General features: G+C 35.1%; 1 protein-coding gene across 1 annotated transcript in view; it reads left to right on the top strand.

Annotated features, from left to right (window-relative positions):
- The window catches only part of LOC120631968 (nephrin-like), a 153,525-nt gene extending 133,581 nt beyond the window's left edge, over positions 1–19,944 (top strand). Inside the window, exons 8-16 of the mRNA XM_039901683.1 lie at positions 130–266; positions 7,437–7,596; positions 9,282–9,439; positions 10,560–10,719; positions 11,383–11,540; positions 14,352–14,547; positions 15,924–16,101; positions 18,635–18,813; positions 19,722–19,944. Coding sequence (XP_039757617.1) covers positions 130–266; positions 7,437–7,596; positions 9,282–9,439; positions 10,560–10,719; positions 11,383–11,540; positions 14,352–14,547; positions 15,924–16,101; positions 18,635–18,813; positions 19,722–19,810 — 1,415 coding nt within the window. The 3' untranslated portion in view covers positions 19,811–19,944. The remainder of the gene's footprint in view (positions 1–129; positions 267–7,436; positions 7,597–9,281; positions 9,440–10,559; positions 10,720–11,382; positions 11,541–14,351; positions 14,548–15,923; positions 16,102–18,634; positions 18,814–19,721) is intronic.
- Positions 19,945–23,005: the final 3,061 nt, after the last annotated feature.

The raw sequence follows: 23,005 nt of genomic DNA, 5'->3' as shown, positions 1-23,005 counted from the left end.
TTTAAAATTATTTCAACCTTATTGCAATCCCCTGACGAGGCTTCATGCTCGTGCCTACTCAATACTTTACCAATACTGTGTACAGTATTGTATACATCAAAGCAATAAAAAAAATGCGTCTTGTTCCAGATCCACCAGCTGCCCAGATCTCTCTAATAGAGCCAAAAGAACCTCGATTGCTGAGAGAAGATGAAAATGCGGAGCTGCTGTGCTCCGCTGATGCATCACCACCTTCTTACAACTTCACATTTTACAGAGGAACTGAGGTAGGATTTACTTTTTACACGCTTTATATTAGCTTCACCTGTATGTATGTATGTAACCCACCCCTTTGAACTCGATTTTGTCCTACTTTGAACGATTAGATTTCGTTCAAACTTTGTAGACATATCGAGGACCGATGACAATACACTAATTTGAGATGATTATACTAATTTTCAATATTAAAAATAAGATTTAAAATTTTTTAGTTTTTTCGAACTGTTAATTACAATTACTACAGCGCCAATTAGATCCACGCTTTTTTTACATTAAATATATTTTTTTAATTGCCACTATTATTAATCTATATTTATTGAAATTTTTAACACTATTCTTAATTTAAATTTATTAAAATTTATTTTCTATTTTTTAGTTCGGTTTTCTATAGAAAGCGTGTTTTTAAGTTTTTTTTAACTATTATCTATTTTTTAAGAAACGGATATGCCTTTCTCTATGTTCTAACAGAGTCCGATGGCCCTCGCTTGCTAAGAGAAAATGAAAATAATCAGTTGCTCTCTTCGAGTTATTTGTCAACGTCTTAAAACCCCATCTTTTATAAAGAAATTGAAGTATGATTTGTAATGAATATAAATATACTTCGACAACACATACATCGCCACCTAGCCCCAAAGTAAGCGTAGCTTGTGTAATGGGTACTAAGGTAGCTGATGAATATTTGTATGAATACACATAAATACTTATAATGCACAGATGAACACTCAAAAACATTCATGTTCATCACACAAATATTTTTCCAATGGTGGGAATCGAACTCGGCCACTCGGGAATTCGGCCTTGGGCTCAGAAAGCAGGATTGCTGCAAACTGCGCCAATCGGCCGTCAAATTTAGTAATACAGTGATGCCCGTTTTTACTAAACCTAGGTATCACCTTAATCGAGTGTCTTAATTGTCGTAAGGCCGTGGGGCCTTGGACACAGAAAGCAGGGTCGCCGCCCTCTACAGGCTCTGCAGTAATAATAATAAGTTTATTTCTTTTAACAGTAACAGTATATAGTAAATTAAAAATTATACAAAATAAAGCGACAAACGTGAAATTCGGTTATACTGATATAGTGCAAGAGTCGTATTCGTAGTCGTAGTCGTATTGAGTCGTATTTAAATCAATGGAGACAATAATTATTAAGGAAATACCCAAACAGCCAATAGCATTAAGAGCTTGTAATTACAGGATCTAGATAAATATATAGAATCATGAAAATTTAGCTTAATTTCGCGAAAAGCTGGAGAATCTGTATGGTGTGATTTATAATTTCTTCAATCTCCATACTCTCCACCAAACAGATCTTCGGCAATCTGCTCTCTATGCATGTTTCGTTCCGACACCGAAGCATCCTCGGTACTTATTGACTTTACAATGAACAATTGTTAAAAACAAAAGTGGTTCTAATAGTTATAACGTATATTTGTTAAGAACAAAAGTTATTTACAACAACAATTCATTGTTAAGTAAACCGTATGACGTCACTGATTATTTAAGTGAATGATATAAGGCAATGAAACCTCAAAAGGGTTATTATTTATAGCCTCGACCTGATTACGTCATACTTTATATCCAAATTTTCGTTCTCATTGAAGCTCTCTCATCACAAAGTTAATAAAAGCCACGGTTATTATAGAAAATTTATAGGCGTAATTAATTAGCAGCATGAAGGTAACCTTTTCTCAGGAGTAATTATGTTTGTTTAGGTGCAAACATAATGTTATACTCGCTGCTTTCACTTCTTAGAACATTTAGTAATAAATAAATAAATATGCTTTGACAATACGCACACCGCCATCTAGCCCCAAAGTAATTGTAGCTTTGTTATGGGTACTAAGACGACTGATGGATATTTTAATGAATACTATGCATAAATACTTTGAACATACATATAAACACCCAGATACTGAAAAACATTCATGCTCATCACACAAACATTTTCCAGTTGTGGGAATCGAACTCGGCCACTCGGGAAATCGGCCTTGGGCTCGGAAAACAGGGTTGCTGCGAACTGCGCCAATCGGCCGTCAAATTTAGTAATATAGTGATGCCCATTTTTACTAAACCTAGGTATCACCTTAATCGAGTGTCTTAAGATTATGGGATGTCTTTTTTTTATTCCACTAAAAGTTAGCCCTTAACTGCAATCCCACCCGGTGTTTCATCTCAAGTGATGTTTCATTCTAAGATGGTAGCGGGCTAACCTGTTAGGCAGTATGGTAGTCATACCCCTAATTGCTTTCTACGCGACATCGCACCGGGACATTAAATCGCTTAGCTGCACGTCTTTATCGGTAGGGTGGTAGCCACAGCCAAAGCCTTCCACCAGACCAGGCCAGAGAAAATTCAGAAACATATAAATTCCCAAATTGCCCCTGTCGATAACCGTTGCGGTCGAGGTCGTGTAAAATTTTCTATTGTTCGCGAAGAAATATAATTTCTATTAAATGTAAATGTTCAAAAGAAAATTTTTGTTCATCTTGAATTGATCAGTAAACAAGAAGTGAGGTATAAATACTTGGTACCATGATCGAAAAGGCTTTTCACGCAAATGGGAACTTAAGTCGATTGGAGTTCACTTAATTCCCCTGTGGCGTGACGAGACGTGAGGTAATGAAGCTATAATTAGTACTTTGTGAAAATTCAATTTGTTAATGCCCGCGAAAAGAATAACTTTATAATGGAGTCCCATTAAAACACCCGGGTGAGGGTTCAGTTTACCCCCGATTGATATAAGGAAGATGATAATATATAAACGTTTGTGGTAGAACAATGTGCGTGTTTTTCAATCATGGGTGTGTCTTATTTTGTTATTTTTTCACACAAACCATGCCTATTAAAAATTGTATTACACGCATACGGCAATACGTCACTAATAAGATATTGTGTTATTTTATATTTCTAGAATGTAACTATTATCTACAAAAACTACTGGACTGCTCTTAATATAGTTCTGGCGGTTCTGTATCACTTCTAGGCGGGTTCTTAGATAGATTTTTAAGATAAAAGGGGCGTTGCAATCTTACTTTTTTGTTTTCTAATATGTTAGCATTCTGTTTTTAAACTTTTTGACAGATTTTGACACGGGTTTCGCTTTACCTTGGTTTTAAATGGTTATAGAACTGACAACTTAGAGCGCTATCGTCCAAGTCCTTTTCTTTAATTCTTAACTATTCTAAATTATATATTATATATATAAAAAAACACTATTCATTAAATTTGAGTTTCTGTTTTATTAATTTTATTTCAATCTCTCAATTTTTTATATGGGTATCAAATCGTTTTATTTATTTTAAAGATTTTATTTATTTATTTAATAATAAATAAATAATAAATGAATATATTACTACAATATAACGACACACATCGCCACCTAGCACCAAAGTAAGCGTAGCTTGTGTTATGGGTACTAAGATGACTGATGAATATTTTTATTAATAATATACATAAATACTTAGAATTTTCATATAAATACCCAGACACCGAAAAACATTCATGCTCATCGCACAAACATTTTCGAGTAGTGGGAATCGAACCCACGGCCTTGAGCTAAGAAAGCAGGGTCTCGGCGAACTGCGCGAATCGGCCGTTATTTATTTTTTAATAAAAAAAAATATCCACTTCTCCGTTTGCGGGGATTCTGAATACCCAAAGAACCGGCGGTCAGGGCTCCAGAGTGAGAAACCTCTTTACAATACGTGCCGTTTCAAGAATTACTGCCTTCTGTATACGACCCTTGATCCAACAACCAAACTTTATTTATTATTATTACTGTTGGTCCGTCGCGGTTCTCGAACCTATTGCTTTGTGATACGTAGTAAAACATGCTAGCCACTTGAACAACGAGGAATCTCAAAGTGCGCGAGCCTTTATTGAGCAAATTCTTTGATAAGCCACGCGGCGCCGCTAAGCACTCTGAATTCATAATTTGGGGTTTTGGCTGTCTAGAAACTTTCACGTGAACTTTCACAACCCAAGTTTTTAGGAGATTGAAAACACATTTTTGCGCAGTTATTCCTTTGTTTTTTCACTTATAAAGTTCCTTTAGTTAAAATGCCTTTTCGCCAAAAATTTTGCGAGCGTATACTTAATTTATTCTTGTTACTTATGTGGAAATTGTATTACTGGTAGCTTTAGATTCACAGCATTATTAATCGTGGTTTACCTATTGTTTTTTACAATTTTGTTTTGGCTTGATGTGCTTCGAAGAGCACATTCAAATAAAAAAGTCTGTTTCTATTGATTCTACGGTTCGGAATGTAGATTCTACCGAGAAAAAGTCTGCAAGTAACTCAGCAGTTGCTCTTTTGTAACATAGTTTATCATACTCATAAATTAACAATCATTGTCATTAAGAAATTCATAAATAGTATAATAACGTCGATCGAAAACTTATGTAAAGGTAAATCTAAAATAACCTTCGGTATCATGTTATAAAAGCATATACTCAGCCCCACAAAAGTTTTCTGCACTTTCAAAGACGATATGCTGATATTACCATTTTTTTACGTCCGTTTCTATGAGCTCGATTGTTTATATCTTTTTTAAAAAGACTCATGTTTCAATTTACAAAGATTATTACAAATATATTGCGAAGCAACTGTAAGTATAGCTATTTCTTAAAAGTTTTCATGAAGAGATTCGCGTGCTCTAAGTTTGTATATTGAACCTAGTAAGTAAATTGAACATTTTATGTTATGTAGTCTTAAAATGTAGTGTAGTCAGCGGGTTTAGCAAAGAGTGTCAGGTATTGGGTTTTTGAGAGTTTGTCAAAATTGACGTTTTCCATCCCAATGCCTCAGAGTCTAATGAGGCATAATGGGGAATTGTCTAGTGAGAGTTTTCGGCACTGGCTAGTTACCACCATATCGATAAAGATGCTAAGCAATTTAGCGTTCTTTTAGGGATCGTATTCGTAGGTGCGTAAGGGATATTACCATCTAAGAATTATTGTACATTCTAAGATGGTAGCACACTAACTCGTACCACCAGACGATGTATTAGAAAAAAATTAATTTGTGTCACTGTGATGATGATGAAATACGTTTATTAGTCCACCACGCTGGCCCAGTGCGGATTAGTGGGCTCCACATGCCTTTGAAAATATTATGGAGAATTCCCAGGCATTCAGGTTTCAGCACGATGTTTTTCTTCACCGTCAAAGCTAGTGATATTTAAATTGCTTAAATTAAAACGCACATAACTCCAAAAAGGTTGAGGGTGCCTGCCGGAGATCTGACTCGAAGCAATATTAACACTTAAGTATTTTAATTGTTGAATGTAAGAAAGTTATTTTTGCCTGTGGAAAACAAATTGAAATTTCATAAAGTATTAATTAAATCCTTATTACCTGTCACGTACCGTCACGCCACGACAGCATTACATAAACTCCGAGCGACCTAAGTTTCAATTTGCGTGAAAGGTATATTTAATCGCATGGGGTAGAGAATAATTACCCGCCACAGAGGACATGGCACAGAGTTGCGGTGTTTTTATAAAATTAAGAGAATAATAAACTTAATTTCACCATAATCATCATCATCATAATAATTTTGTTCGGATACGTATTTTGGTGTCTAACCGTACCCTACCCCTATCCCTACTAATATTATAAATGCCAATGTAAGTTTGTTTGTTACGCTTTCAAGCAAACTACTTAACCGATCCTCATGAAACTTTGTGCACATATTCTTGGAAGTGTTAGAAGTACTATAGGATACTTTTTATCCCGACATTAAGCTCGGTTCCTTTGGGAGAAGGGATGAAAGTGTTTGACGATTTAGCACCATAACTCCGACAAATAATGACCGATTTAAATAATTATTTTTGTACTATTGAGGTTATAATATATGTTTAATGTAGTCAAATTTAATGCCACATGAAAAAACAAAATCAAACGCAGACGAAGTCGCGGGCAATAGCTAGTAAGAAATGAAAGAATGGATGCCTTAAAATTATCAGCCCATAACCGGTTGAAGGGTGTATAGTCCACCTCGATGGCCAAGTGTAATCGGTTTCATTCTGCCATAAGAATTTTCCTCTCACGAATTTTAGGAGAGTTATTTTCAAAATACTTAACGCTAAAACTTACTAAAGTGTTAACGGATATTTAAATGACAATTTGATGTTAAATTTGACTTGCACTCTTTGACTTGATTAATTTCATTTTCTTAAGTAATTGAATTTTTTCTTTGATTAAACTGAATAATATTCAAACTTGATTGAGTTTAAATATTATTCAGTATGATCAGAAAAGTGGGAGTGTATTTTAATTATTGTAAAAAAACTTACTGTGACACACTTTTCTATGTTTTTTCCTAGCAAATAAATTATCAGTCTACACAGCATCGTACAGGAACGCTAAATCAATTGGCGACACATCTTTGTCTGTTGAGTGTTAACAGTATACAATTTTTTTTCCCTGAACCTCCCACTAATAAGGCCACAGCCCTCATCAATGTGCCAGGGAGGTTGTCGCCGTCCTTTGTTTAAAAATTGGATAGAAGCAGGCGTTACTTTTCGGAAATCCATAATATATTATGAAAATTAAGCTTAATTTGCTATACTCCGTGAACAGCAGTAGAATCTGTATGGTGTAATTTATAATTACTTCACTATACTCCAGATCAAACAGATCCTCGGCAATTTGCCCTCTACGCACGTTTCGCTCCGAAACCGGAGATCATCTCCTCAGGAGAAGTTGTATTTATATGTAAAATATTTATATATATATATATATTATAGTTATATTTATATATATAAAAATATTTTATTTATATATTTGTATAATTTTAAATCTTATTTATTGCACCACCTACCTCTTTTCTATGTTTTTTCCTTTTACGCCATTAGTTGCCTGGAAGAAATCGCTATGTAGCGATAAGGCCACCAAATTGTACTCTCTTTATATGTATTTATATCTTTGTAACTACTTTTTTTTCTTTGTTGTACAATAAAAGTGTATTCATTCATTCATTCATTCAATTTACAGCTTAATTTTCATAATACATTGTTTAAAAAGTTTTGTCTATTTCTGACATTAAAAAAGTTGCTCCTAAAGATGTATGCAACATGAAGTAACTATACAACGGCTATAAAATGATTATTGGGAAAATAACCCAGTCATAAGCTATTGAATAATGCTTTGCAAATACTCATATTTTCTGTACACAGAACCATCTAATCCGAGATGATCCAGTCGGAGGAATAGCGGTGGAAGGCAACAAGCTGGTGCTCAGAGGACTTCGGAGGCACCACTCCTCAAGATACAGGTGCCGGGCGTGGAACTCTGAGGGCAGTGGACTGAGTGAACCACTCACTTTGAATATTCTTTGTAAGTTTCCCAAAAATGTAAAGAAAAGAACTAGGGGTTAAATTTACACCGTCTATCGGTTTTTACATGATATTACTATGTGAATGTGCTCGGGAACTTCACGATAAAGGTTCATAAAATAAAGTACGTACAGTCATGTCCGTTCATACATTTAATTGAAGTTGAAAAGTATAATGACGGCCGATTGCTGTAGTGGGCAGCGACCCTGCTTTCTGAGTCCAAGGCCGTGAAAATGCGTGTGCGATGAACATAAATGTTTTTCAGTGCCTGGGTGTTTATCTGCATATTATAAGTATTTATATCATGAAATTATTAATCAGTCATCTTTGTACTCATCACACGGCACGGGTCTCATCTCAGAGCAGAAAGGTTTTAAGCCGTAGTCCACCACGCTGGCCAGGTGCGGTTCAGTAGACTTCTCATGTCATTGAAAACATAATGGCGAACTCATGGTCATGCAGGTCACTTCACTCTCATACTCGTATCTCACAAATTAGAATTATGAATGTTAAATTGTGAAATTTTGAAAACTGCTAAATTTCTTGCCGACTTCTTCCCTGAAGATCCTGTTTTCCAAACCAGTGGTAGAGGTACTACAAACAGACATTAATGAGAATCCAACAAGTGTAAAGGTAGGTGCACGGCCGGTAGTACTTACAATTCATTATTAGATAGTAGCAAGCGTTACTTTGCTTTAATATATTATGAAAACTAAACTTAATTTGCTAAAGCAGGTAAAAACCAACCTTCGGTATAGTACGCACGTTTCGCTCCGAAAGCATCCTCAGGAAAGGTACTTAGGGGGTACATTGCCGAAGATCTGCTAGGTATGGAGTATAAAGATTGAAGAAATTATAGATTACGACGTACTGATTCTCCTGCTTTTTGCGGAGTATAGCAAATTATGTTTTAATATTCATAATTACAATTCATGAACTCATTTATGCTCGATTTGTCACAAGACTACTTGATTGACAGCTACCCCCTATGTTTGTGTACATGAGACAACGTATGTGCATCTTTTCAATAGATACAAACACTTCGTCATGCATTTAGCTATAAATATACTTACTTAAATTTTCATCCTATGCGAGCTTTTCCATTTCATTTCATATAAGTTCTGCGTGTGAAACTTTTAATTGGCTTCACTTTACTCCTTCAACTTTACAATTTTATTTCCTTAGCTATAAGTTTTCTACTCTACTTATGCCTCGTTGGTCTTTAATTTAGTTGCATGTTTGTTTACCGATCATGAGGCCGTAACTTCGATTCCTGGCCTTGGCCAAAACGTATGATAAATTGTTATATACATGTACATAAGCATATAAACCCGAGAGAAGAGAAGCTATATGGAGGGCAGTGATGTTTTGTTTGTCCAAAGGGTGTACGAAGCTAAGATAATAATATATAAATTAAAAAACCCCCGATTTTCGATAGTGTACATTATTCTACTAGTCAAGCCCTATCACTCTATACCCATATTGACAGGGTAATGAAAAAAATATGGGTAGAAATTAAAGATAACACCGAACTGCTTTTCGCGTTGTATAGCAAATTAAGCTGAATTTTTATCATATTTCATGGAATTCCGCAAAGTAACGGCTGCTTCTATCGAATATTTATGTTTTTAAAAATTAAGTGTTCAGCAATAACAAGCTTTATTAATTCAGCGTTCGTTATTTTAGCACGTCCAGAATGTTCTGCCGGGAGCGTGGTGCAACAGATAGCGGGGGCTCCGGGCAGGGAGGTCAGGGCAAGATGCTCTGTATCAGCACCGTCCTCTAGAGACGCTGGGCCGTTGAGGTTTTACTGGACTTATAATGGAACTAAAGATGTTTTACCTGTAAGCATAATTGCTGTATACTTTAAGATAAATAAATTAATATATTTCTTAAATATAAACGGGTACAACGGTAATATTATGGGATTTGTCGATATTTTGACCCAGTTACTTGGATCACGACGGGATTACGGTATAATGTTAATTAACCACGAAAATCTTAGTTTAAAATCTTTAAATTAATTTTCTATGGATCGTATGATATTTTAATTACTTAAACGCACAAAACTTAGCAAAATTAAGAGGTGCGTGCTGGGATTCGGTCTCAGCCTCCGGAAAGTTAATTCGAGCTTCCACCCAATGCGCTATCACCGTAATCTATACTTATAATAAAACTGTAACTGGAAGATTTCTGTACATTTCTTCATATATTTTGAAAATTTTGATTGGGGGATGCATTATAATCGATACTGAGCCCAAAACAGATTTTTATTTAATTTTTGTCTGTCTGTCTGTCCGGGCATCACGTGAAAACTACTAAACGGATTTAAATAAAATTTGGTATAATGGTAGCTGATATTCCGGGTCAACATATAGGCTACTTTTTATCTCGATAAACAATAAGTTTCCTCCGGGAAACGGGATGAAAATTTTATCAATTTTACTTCATAGCTCCGTTAAGTTTGAACCGATTTTAATAATTATTTTTTTATTTGAAAGTGTATACTAACAAGCATGTATTGTGTAATTTTAACGAAGATCTGATAAATATTGTTGGAGATAAAGGACATAACTCTTCACAGATACTAGAAAGTCGCAAGGCATATGGCACAACGATTGAATGCGTGCGTACCATCCTATTTCTGTAAATTGCCTGAAATATAACGATGTTTTCTAAAGATGTCATGCCGACTTTTAAGTCACAAAATGCAGCGTGCCGCGAATAACATAGTTTGGAAATAAAACTGGATCTGGTAGCGTTGCTATTTGTTTCTAGGTTTTTTAAGATATTGAAACCTCTAATAACCGATTCGGTGCAGACGAAGTTGCGCGGGTCAGCTAGTCATAAATATGATTTAAAAAAACTTTTTAAATTTGTGATTTTTTTTTAATTTGTGATCCTTCAGCATAAATTTTTTATCGTTACCATTTACCTTTTACCATTTACCTTTTATATTACCAGATACCACCATCCAATGTAACAATAATGGGCGCTACGAGTTCCGTGATCCACGGCTTGTCCTCACCGGATGGAGATGACGACTTAGGCTGGCTGGCCTGCTGGGCGAGCAACGACATTGGCAACCAGCGAGAGCCTTGCTTGTTCAGGATAATGCCCGCAGGTGAATACTAAATGCTATTGAAGATATTTCATTTACCATAGCATTTTTTTTATTCCTCTACAAGATAACTTGTCTTTCTCCTTCCACGCTACACCTTTGGAACTTACTACCAGAACATATTAGACACTGCCGATCTGTGCACTCTTTTAAACACAATGTAAAGGAGCATTATCTATCGTTGTCATAGTATATTTATCACTGTTTACTTATTATAGATATATATTTATATTTATATTATATAAATATTTATCATATTATTTTTATGTATTTTGTATATATAATATCTTTAAATTTTATTGTATTAGTAAGTAGAATTTTGTTATTATATAGATTTATTGAATATCCTTAGTAACTATTTTGAAGGATATTGTACCTTTATTTGACCTATACCACAATTAAATCATCTTACTCACATCCCGGGGTAGCTGGAAGAGATCTCTTATAGAGATAAGCTTTCCTTTGTACACTTCATTTATCTTATGTTATAGTTATTAATAAATAAATTAACGTTTGACCTCTGACTTCGAGGATGACGTTCCACAAAACGAAGTTTTACAAGCATTCGTTCACTCTACCACAGGTTCGGAAGGCAGGTTTTTAAGAAGTCCCACACGAATATCGCTCCATCTGATTTGTTTGTATACTCAAACATTTTACCCGTAGCACTACCTGAGCCTCCAAGCAACTGCGAAATAGAAGACGAGTTTTTACGCTGCGACCCTGGCCATGACGGTGGGCTGCCGCAGCGGTTCATTCTCGAGGCGCTGGAGGTACGCCAACAAGAACCCGTGTTGGGCGATGAGTCTACTATGAACGATCAGGTGAGGTGTCTGATGGCTGTCCGACCAAATTATATCGTGCATGGTCGCTATAAGACCGATGAAAAGGCTATATTAATTTCGGTTTCGGTGCGGTTAGGCGGAAGGATACTAATTTAAAACCCGGAGGGATTTAAATTGGCATATCTCGTTCCGAAATTATTATGTTTTTTTTTTAATCAACCTAGCAGTTGCCCACTTCCTTCGCCACGCGTTGGCGGTTTTTTACAAATACAATGTTACTCTCCGCCCTTGCAAGTAACTCCAAAAATTAAATGTATTGGTTGCATAATCAGTGCGTGATTGAAGCAAAAACAAACAAACATTTTTTTTCATTCATTCTGCATTGTTATAAACCATACATCCATGGCAACCATCTGTTCTAGTAAAAAAATAAATATTTCAAGTAGACCTTCTTATGAGCACTTTTGAAACTGTATGTAGTGACTCTACCGAGAAGAAGCCAAGCCAAGGGAATCAGAAGTTGTTTTTTTCAACATCAACACATATTTTATCCCACGGAAACGTTACCCATGTGTATCATTATTATCACATCGACCCATTACCGACCCACTGCGGGTTAAGGGGGTGCCACAAATAATAATGGTTTAGGCCGTAGTCCACCACGACGGCATATATGATGGGACATACCTATGCATAGATGAAACCTATTCTTTGTCCATCTCCAGGATGAATACTTGCCAAATTTGATTAAGATCGGTCCAGTGGTTGAGACAGAAAAGAGAAATTAAAACATTATTATATATTGCAATCATTAAAAAGAGAAAACGTCCTGAGACATGAGCAAAACCAACTGCTCCAGCTCATAATGATGAGCAAAGTAGAGGGCAAACGACGTGTTGGAAGAAGGAAGATGTCATGGTTGTGCAACATCCGTAAATACGACCAATATCGTTAGCGTGGAAACATTGTTTCGCTTGGCGCAAGGCCGCAAGAATTTCGCTGAACTGACGGCCAACCTCCAGTAGTCGAGAGGCACAAAAAAAGAGAGATATATTGCAATAAAAAAAGTTTTTTGTGGACTCCATTAGACAAGCGCACGATTAAATTCCACCTTGCGTTACTTATAAGGTATCGATACATTCTTTCACCATCACCTCACAATTATGGTAACATATGCGTACATGAATAAAGTTTTTTTTAAATTCCACTACAGGTTAATCTCACCTGGTGGTAAGTAATGATGCAGTCTAAGGTGGTAGCGGGCTAACCTGCACCGCACCGGAATACTAAATCACTTAGCGGCACAACTTTGTCGGTATGGTGGTAACTAGCCACGACCAAAGCCTCCAACAGACGAAGAATTTTTAATTTCAGTATGAACTTGGTGGCAAATAGGTTCCTTAAATAGGCACTCCAACAATCTTCTTCGAAAACATTAGCGTTGCACCCCAGCACTAAAATTTACGTGAATGAACTTTGAAACGTCTGGAGTATGAATTATAAAGCATTTCATTCAGCTCACCAACAATCTACAAACTAATGTAAAAGTCATAAAATATTTGAGCACTTGAATTTTGCCAAAATGCCAATATATTATTCATGGCTCGAGATATTCTACCATGTAAAATTTATTTACAAAAAATACTTTTAATATTTAACTTCCAAGGAATTGAAAAGGATTTCGTATAGTTTTACTCGTACTGCGATCATTTTGTTTTCTTGGCATTTTGTCTGGTGGAAGTCTTTTGTCTAGTTACCATCAAAAATACCTCCCACATTACCGTGGACACATTACGCGAGGGTAGAAAGAAGAAAAATGCAAATTATTGTTTTTAAGTACTCTCTTTAGGCACATAATCTTGGAACGATTTTAACCAAAAATAGCTAAGAACACTTCCTACGAATTCACCTTTAAAACCATCCGTACACACACACACACAAACACTCACACGCACACATACACACGCACACACTCACATACAGACTCACATACAGACTCACACTAACACACACACGCACACACAACACACGCACACACGCCAAACTTATAACAACCTCTCGTTTTTGCGTCGGGTGTTACTAAATAAAAGTAAACAGCACCAACAGTTTGACGATTTAAATTCAACAGCGACATGTACCTTTTGACTTAATTGTTTTTCTATAATAGGAAATACGAACATAATCAAAGACCGACACACACAGAGTCACGTCCAACTAATAACCTGTCATTTTTGCGTTCGGGGGTGTTTATTTATTTATTTAACTTTTTATTTGTATACCACAATATTAACATATACAAAAATATAATAAAAAGCGAAACGTGAAGAAAGAAGTAGAATACATGAGGCTGCCTTATCGCTTAATAGCGATCTCTGCCAGGCAACCTTCGAATAAGGAAAAGAGAAGAGAAGAATAGACTGCTGGTGGTACAAATTTTTAAAGTTCATACAAAAATAGGGTAAAAAGCACGGCAGTACCTACCTATTCTCGGACGATCTCTGTCATAAAAATGCCCTACTACTGTTATGTTTTCAAAATTCAAAATTCAAAATTCATTTAAAATTCAAAATTCATTTATTTCAAGTAGGCCTAATATAAGCACTTTTGAAACGTCAAGTCTGTCTGTGTGTAGTGACTCTACCACCGGTTCAGAAGGCAGATTCTACCGAGAAGAAGCCGGCAAGAAACTCAGCAGTTGCTCTTTTCCGACATTAACAATTTACATTTTACATTTCAAAATTCATTTTTCTATCTTGTGAGAGATGAAAGCGGAGCCGGATGCTTCCAAGCAACCTTGTCATTAAGAAATTTTGATAGTATTATTTGTAATTATTCCTTAATTTTGTCCAGGGTATTTCTGGAAGGGGTCTCTCGGAAGCAATATACAGAGCTAGCAACGACGTTATCCCTCAGTTTCCCCTGGACGCACTTTCTCCGGGAAGATATACTTTTCTGGTTTACTCAGAAACTCCTCGCGGAAGATCCCAGCATCCAGCTGCTCTGCATAGCATACCTATTCGGACTAGCGATGATTTGGATGTACCAGGTAAAAATTATATAATATTATTAAAATATAATCGGTGTCCAATAAATTAACTAATGTCTGCCTGCATGGAAGTGATGATAGTCTAGTGGTTGGGGCTTCGAGTTCCTTTTTGGGGGATCGAGTTTGATTCCCGGCATGCACCTCTTACTTTTTGGGTTATGTGCGTTTTTAATTTTTTTAAATTAAATTTCACTTGCTTAGAAGAGAAGGAAAAAAAGAGAGAGGAAATTTGTATACAGTCAGAACGGCCTCCTCTCTTATAGGAGACACACAGGGTATTACGTCTCTCACGACAGGTTTTCCACAGGCGTAAATCGTGCGATTTTTGCTGGCAAACGTCACTTTTGTATTTTTATCGTATGCTTGGATGTAGAGCATAGACCCACCACGCTGCTTCTATACTGATTGGTGGGCTTATTGTCCTAATAATAAGATATTCGCCACATGAACGAGTTCGCCTTCGTTTCCGTTTCGCTTATAATTTCAGCATCACAATTTCTTTTTCTTCAAATTATATGAGGAATTTAAAAAAAAATCCTCTTATGCCCGTTTTTAATAACGACGAACAAAGCAATGCAAACAAATAAGTAACCCCTTAACTAAGGAGATTCCTAGGCATACACTATCCATTCACCAATAGTTATCACCTAAGATTTGTCGAAATGTTTTTTTGATAGAAGCACTACTACTTTGCGGAAATCCATAATATATTATGAAAATTAAGATCACTTGAGATACCTAACAATAATCCATTGTAAAGTCAACATCTCCTGAGGATGCTCCGGTACATTGCTGAGGATCTGTTTGGTGTGGAGTATACGGATTGAAGAAATTGTAAATTACACCATACAGATTCTCCTGCTGTTCGCAGATTATGGCAAATTAAGCTTAATTATATTATGTATATTTTATATTTTTATATTACGTATATTTATTATTATGTATGTATTCGCATCTTTACATTTTGGTATTTATGTATCGTCACTCTTGGCACTATCTCGTTCTCTTGCTGTAAGTCCTATCTACAAAGGTTGCTGGTAAGAGATTGCTTGCAGCAATAAAGCCGCCTTTGCATGTCTACATTGTGTACTGTATACTCCTTACTGTTTCTTTTCCTGTATGTTATACGTGCAATAAAGTGTTTCTTCTTCTTAATTTTCATAATATGAAATGTTTTTTTTCTAAAGACATCGCCTCAATCATTGCGCATTTTATTGAGGCGATGCCTTACGACATTTATTACTGCTTAGTTTATTTAGCTTTTGGGTATATCTAGTCTTAGAATAGGTTTACTAGTCTTATAAAGTACAATAAAACACTCTCTTACTCTACTATGTTTTTGTGAGAGATTTATAATACTGGCTTTATTTTCGTAGGTTCACTCCAAACCATGACACCAATGCCACCTCAGCCACCGTCCAGTGATAATGGAGTGGCTCTTTTAGTAGGAGCTTCATTATCATTAGTTCTGCTGACTATATTGACCACTCTGTGCGTAACTCTCGTGGTGGCGTGCAAGAAGAGACAACGTCCACAGAGAGATCCAGAACAAAAGTAAGTTTTACTTTATAAATTATCATACCGCGGGTTATACTTGAGTTTTTTGGTGGGAGGCTTCGGCCGGGGCTTACCACCCTACCGACAAAGACGTGCCGCTGAGCGATTTAGCGTTCCGGTATAACGTCGCGTAGACACCAAAGTCAAAAATATCTTTATTCAAGTAGCCCATAGGTGCCACTTTTGATGTGTGCATTACATGAGTATTACACGGTAGTGAGATGATGGCGATAACCATATTCGTAAACTTGAAACTAAAGCTACGAGGGTTCCAAACGCGTCCTGGTCTAACAAAAAGCACGCAAGCAAGGGCTAACTTGTAACTTGTGTTTTAAAAGGCCTACTTTTAAAAAATGAATTTTTAATGTCGTGTGATTTTGTGTAATAGCTCTCTAATTTTGCTATGAAATCTTTGCGATGTCTCTCAATAAGATCAAAGTTTATACAAAACGTAAGCTAAAACTCCTATTATTATATTAACATAAATGATAAGAAAGTTTGGGTATGAATTGCTCTAACTTCATGGCTAAATATTAATTTGGCTGTGAGATGGTGATAACAAAATAAGTTTGTTGTGGTCTCTTCTTAGACTTATGTACGTTTGGCTACTAGTTTTAGGTTTTTAGTTAACAAATGTACACCCTCACTTCATAAAATGATAACATATAATAATATGTATGAACGCTTCATTAGAGCCTGTAATACTAATGTAGACTAAATGCATAAAAAAAAATATGCTCGCAGGACATTGACCATAGCCAAGTTAAAGGACAATAAACTTTGTCTATGTTATTAAAAATAAAGTTGTTTTATCTGTATATCAATCAATCAATCAATCAATCAATCAAAAATACTTTATTGCACGCAAGAAAAAAATAAATAAAAAGACAAAAACAACAAAGCTACAATTAAATTTGTGTAACAAAGGCGGCCTTATCACTTATAGTGATTTCTTCCAGGCAACCATCATGAGGAATTGGCTCACATATGAATCCTTATAGCGGTGCGCAAAACTCTAAGAATATACATACATATTAATAATTACAATAATTACAAAAACAGTACATATATAAAATAAAATAAAATACTATATGGTAAAATAAATAATACTAAAACTATATATAATAATGTTATCGGTACAGAAAGTAAATGTGGAATATATTATTATCATACTTACAGTGTTAAATAATAATTCTTTAGACGAGTCTTAAAAATACTGTGTGTTTTAGCGTAACGAATGTCACGTGGAAGATCATTCCACAAATGTATATATGCTGTTAGAATAGATTAAAGTATATGTATATAGGATGCTGATGATGATATTACGGACAACTATTAGTATGTATTTTATATTTCCCGATATTTTAATGATCGGCTAATTGACTGATCTATTGACGCACTATTAAAATTACTCTACGAATTTGACGGATTTTTTTAGACAGACAGCTATTAAAGCTTTGCGCATTTTTATTTTTCTTGTATTTCTGTTTTCAATATATATTATCTTTATCCCTTAATTGTGTGCAATAAAGAATATATCTATCTAAAGCTATTATTTTAGAAATCACCTCTAAATGAAAAATAGGCGTTCGAAATATGTACGAAAATTTAATAAAAATCAGAAGAAACTGCAGGCAAACTCTGGTTGGGAAGTTTGTCACCCAACTAATGACAGGCCTAAGAAGGTCGTGTGCCGTGTAGCGCACGCCTCTCTGGAGGATTTGGCAGCGATCAGGCCATTGATGATAGGACCCACCATGCACTGGGGGGTGAAAACCTTGGCGAGAGTGCGGTGAATACGCAAGTGAACCCCGTGCTCTCACTTATAGGTCTATCGAGGGACACACAGAGTTTTTAGTGGGTGCAAGTCCCACATGACTACTCCGTTTCCCCCAACGGAGTGGTATGCGTCAGGCATTTTCTCTGTATAAAAAAAAAAGGCAAACTCTGGTTATAAATAAAATAGTTGTTTACTTGGAAACTCAGTTGTGAATACTTCGTGTACATAATACTGCTATTTATTTCGAGAATTTGAACTGGGATTTTACTTATGAAGCAAAATAACATTTTAGTTGACTGACACTGTGTTTCCCGCCTGTTTACGTTTGTCTATCTCGGTCATATATCTATCTCTTTCTTACACTGCCACCACCCCACCTCGCAGTGGTGTACCTTCGAATCGCGGGTTACCATTTTCTTCTTTGGCGTTTTGTGTCCCACCGTGAACAGTTTTGCTGAAGCTGGAAGCTGGACCAAGTCACTAAATTTAAAAAAGAGCTGAAACTAATTTAGCTCGTTACGTTTTCGTTTTGGTTTCTAAGCAGTGTGACTAGCCACTTAAAGGTGTGCACAGCATTTACTACAAAATGACCTTGAATTAAATATAATATATTAATATATTTCATTAAATTTTAAAATATATATTTTTTCCATTATATCCGACCAGAATCGCACTAATATCAAAGCCAAAAACAAGTTCATGTCCCTTAAAATAAAAATAAATAAACCCTAATATATTTTGATCTTCCAGTACGATATTGCGTCGTAGCGTCGGTGTATCTATGTACAGCGGTTCGTCAATATCACCAAGCATAGTACCAACTGTCGTCGTGAGGGGTCACAGAGGATCAAGAGTGCTGGCTGCACGATGGTCGGGAGTACTTGACGACACACCACTCGCTGTGCTGGCTTTAGATACAAGACCTCATGGTAGGTATACATCTTATGTGAATGTGTGTGACTTTGCTATATATATTACGTTATTTAATATACTAGGATGATATTATTCTAATTAAATATTTACTTGAACATAGATTTTACGGGATCGTTTTTTTTTTGCTATTTAAAACGTTCGGAAATTATAAAATCTATCAAAGGCTTGCATCACACATAAACACAAATGAGTTGCTAATAAATCTACCATTGGTCATGCAAAAGTAAAGTGGTGATACTTCTACCGAGAAATAATTAAATAAATAAATATACTATGACAATACACACTTCGCAATCTAGCCCTTAGGAAGCGTAGCTTGTTTTATGGGTACTTAGATGACTTTATAATATTTTTATGAATAATATATAGAAAGACTTATAATATCCAGATGAACAGCCCAGACACTAAAACACCATTTAAGTTCATGACACAAACATTTTCTAGTTGTGGAAATCGAACCCACAGCCTTTAACTCAGAAAACAGGGTCGCTGCCATTGCGCCAATCGGCCGTCACAAATTAAAAAACAAGAGGGATAAGTTAGGGGATCATCTTCTTTCTTTCCTTACAGTTGCTTATTGTATTTATGTTAAAGTATATTTGATATTTGAAATAAATATTTCCATTATCTCTATAGAAACTACAAAACACAAAAAAAAAAACACATAGTTTCAAGAAAATAGTTTAAAAGTAATACTTAAAAACAAGAATATCAAAAAGATATTATAGAGCAACCATAAAAGTAATAGAAGTAAATCTATTTGGGACGCAAGTGTAATCACACACATATACATAACAATAGCACACGAGGTTTAATATCTATGCTCTAGGATGATGGACTCAGTACGGCACTAATGTATCTCCTAATAAGAATTATAATATTAACTTATAACATTATTTTGCAGCTGATACAGACTCCGGTCACAGCGATGGTGAACTAATACAAGAAACTGATCTGACAGGACATGATGATATGGAAACGCAAACTGAGTAGTATATAGACACACTAGTGATCATGAAAATACATTACAAATTGGATATGAATAAATAACTTATAGCATTTGTAACCAAAGATATATGCGCTTACCTAATTTCACGCTAACCGTATTGATATGATTTGATGTGAACACAGACCACATATTATGATTGTATTTTTATAATGAAAAAACATTTTTAGTTAAATAACTGTAAAATTTAAAAATTGTTGAAAAATATAATGGTGTAATAAGTCGCGATAACTCTGGACAGAAATTAAAGAAACAGATGCTGTGAATGTTTGAGTAAATACACTTTGTAAAATTTTAAGGTTTTGTTAATGCTAATGGCGTTTATGATAGTAATACGTTAACGAACAATTTTGCTGATGACAATATTATAAGGAAACTGACAAATGCTGGATTGTTAAAGTGCATCTTTCAAAATGATAGGTTAAGATGTAACTTAAATAAAGCTACTTAGCAATGTTCAAAGAATAAGCAGACAAGAAAAACAGACATTCGATCAGAAATATGCAATGACACAACATCGCTTCACTGAAAATGTAAAAACATGACGAAATGAAATAAAAACGAACATAACTCCGAAAAGTTAGAGGTGCGTGCCGGAGATAGAACTCAGTCCCCCGAAAGAGAGTCTAAGAATAACCACTAAACTATCATTGCTTCAATTGAACGCTTTCAACTAATTTAAATAAAATTCATTTTTGTCATTTTCATTTTTGATTCTAGTTTTAACTGGAAAAAGGTTTAGTAGCACCGTTCAGTACTTGTGAGGTTTTTCTCCAAATTCATGAAGGGTCGTATTAATAAACGGGGCAAACAACATCGCAATAGTTATGCAGTGTTGGATAGAAGCTTTGCGGAATTCCATGATATATTATGAAAATTATTCTTAATTTGCTTTACTCCGCGAAAAGCAGGAGAATCTGTATGGTATGCACGTTTCGCTTCGAAACCGGAGCATCCTCAGTAGATGTTGACTTTACATTGAAAAATTGTTACTTTTACAATTATTCATTGTAATTGTGTTAAAATTATGCTTAGTTATCATAATTTAGCATGGAATTTCTGCTTCTATAAAATACTGCATAAGTATTCGGTTGTTCTGCCACCTTAATTAGTAACGCCTTTATTTGTAACCTTTTTGTCGTGGATCAACTCGTGAAATGAATTCTTTCTAGTGGTGGACTTTCCGCAAATCCTTCTTTGCTGCATTTCTTTGTTGCATAGAATATGTTGCTAGTATTAAAAATAAATAAGATATACTATAGTTTGACAAATGATGATGATGTGTATGCATGCAGTATTATGTTAGTGATAATTTATTTATAAGATATAGTGAGTGCTATTTATATACTGATATAATAAGTGTTTAACAATACACGGTGTTTTTTTTCGTCATACAATAATGATCCAGTGATTTTGGCCCACATCTACTATTCAGTGGTAAAAACAAAAAAAAAAAAAAATTTGGTGTTTAAGAAGCATCCTTTATTCAGTTTAAGCGCTGCGATGCGGCGGCGGCAAAAAAAAAAAAAAAAATTTAATTATTAATTTAATTATTAAAAATTGTTACTTAATTTATCAGTCAGGCTCCCAAATTTCTAAATGTTCACAATGAATATTTTTTTTTTTACATTACTTGTGTAGTAAACTGCAATTATTTCGAATATTGCTTTTTAGATGTATTTGAGATCAGAATCACGGAGCTTGTCGCTGTACGATGATAAAAAAAATCACAGTGTATAATGTATTTAAGATGTGTTGCCAAAAAACAGCTTCTATGTTAAGATGAAGACTGATTTATTGACAGACAGGCTGACATATTTAATAGACATACATCGCAAATGTAATTTTCTTGCCTTTTAGATATACATACTTATTTTTTGTATGCTGTTCTCTTGTATTCCCTTTTGATGACCTCCCTGGCGCAACGGTAAGTGCTGTGAATTTAAGTAGGAGGCCCCGGGTTCGATTCTCGGCAGAGGAATTTGGGAATTTATGATTTCTGAATTTTCTCTGGTCTGGTCGGAAGGCTTTGGCTGTGGCTAGTTACCACCCTACCGACAAAGGCGTGCCGCTAAACGATTATGGGTATTTGACTACCATACTCCGTAACACGTTAGCCCGCTACCATCTTAGACTGCATCATCTTACCACCAGATGAGATGGCAGTTAAGGGCTAACTTGTAGTGGAATAAAAAAAAGTCACCTTAATATCCGTGGGAATGGTAGGTGGTGGTTAAAACTGTATTCTGGATCGTCGTAACTACACGGCAAAAAAAGTGCTATGTGTTAATTAAGGATTCAAGACGTTTAAAATCCCCACTTCATCTTCTACAAAACTAACTTGTAATTTGCCATCGTTTGGTTCCTCCACAACCCACTTGTTTGAGAATAAAATAATGCTAAATTATAATATGTTATAACAGTATTCACCAATTTATACAGGTTTCTAGATTAAAATGCTTAATGGCCATTCGTTACATGTTGGATAGAAGCAGGCGTTACTTTGCAGAAATCCATAATATATTATGAAAATTAAGTTTAATTTGCTATACTCTGCAAAAAGCAGGAGAGTCTGTATGGTGTAATTTATAATTTCTGCAATCCTCATTAAAGTTACAATTATTCATTGTAAAGTCAACATCTCCTGAAGATGCTCCGGTTTCAGAGCGAAACTTGCGTAGAGGGTACATTGCCGAAGATCTGTTTGGTATAAGGATGGAAGAAACTTCTTGCAGTTACTTCTCTTCTTTTTTTTCCTAATTCTAAGGTTGCCTGGCAGAGATCGCTACTATAAGGCCGCCTTTTGTATTCTGCTTCTATTTTTATGTTTCTTTTTTTCTTGTATAGTTATTAATGTGGTATACAAATAAAGAGTTATAATAATAAGAAATTATAAATAATACCATACAGAATATCCTGCTTTTCGCGGATTAACCCAAATTAAGCTTAATTTTCATAAAACTTTACATAATAATGTAGGTATTAAGTCTTTATGTAATACGGGTATTAAAATAGACAGTGTAATACTTTAAGATGTATATGTATTGAGTATTCCTATTAATAACTGTATACATTAAATTTAAATTATTCATCCCACTTATTAGCATAAGTCCTAAGTTAAGGAAGGAAAAATGATTGCAAAGATTAACAATTATTCCAATTGATTGTGGATACGTTTCGCG

This window comes from Pararge aegeria, chromosome 19 (genome assembly GCF_905163445.1).
Source record: "Pararge aegeria chromosome 19, ilParAegt1.1, whole genome shotgun sequence".
NCBI lineage: Eukaryota > Metazoa > Arthropoda > Insecta > Lepidoptera > Nymphalidae > Pararge > Pararge aegeria.
This window is presented reverse-complemented; position numbering and strand designations above follow the sequence as displayed.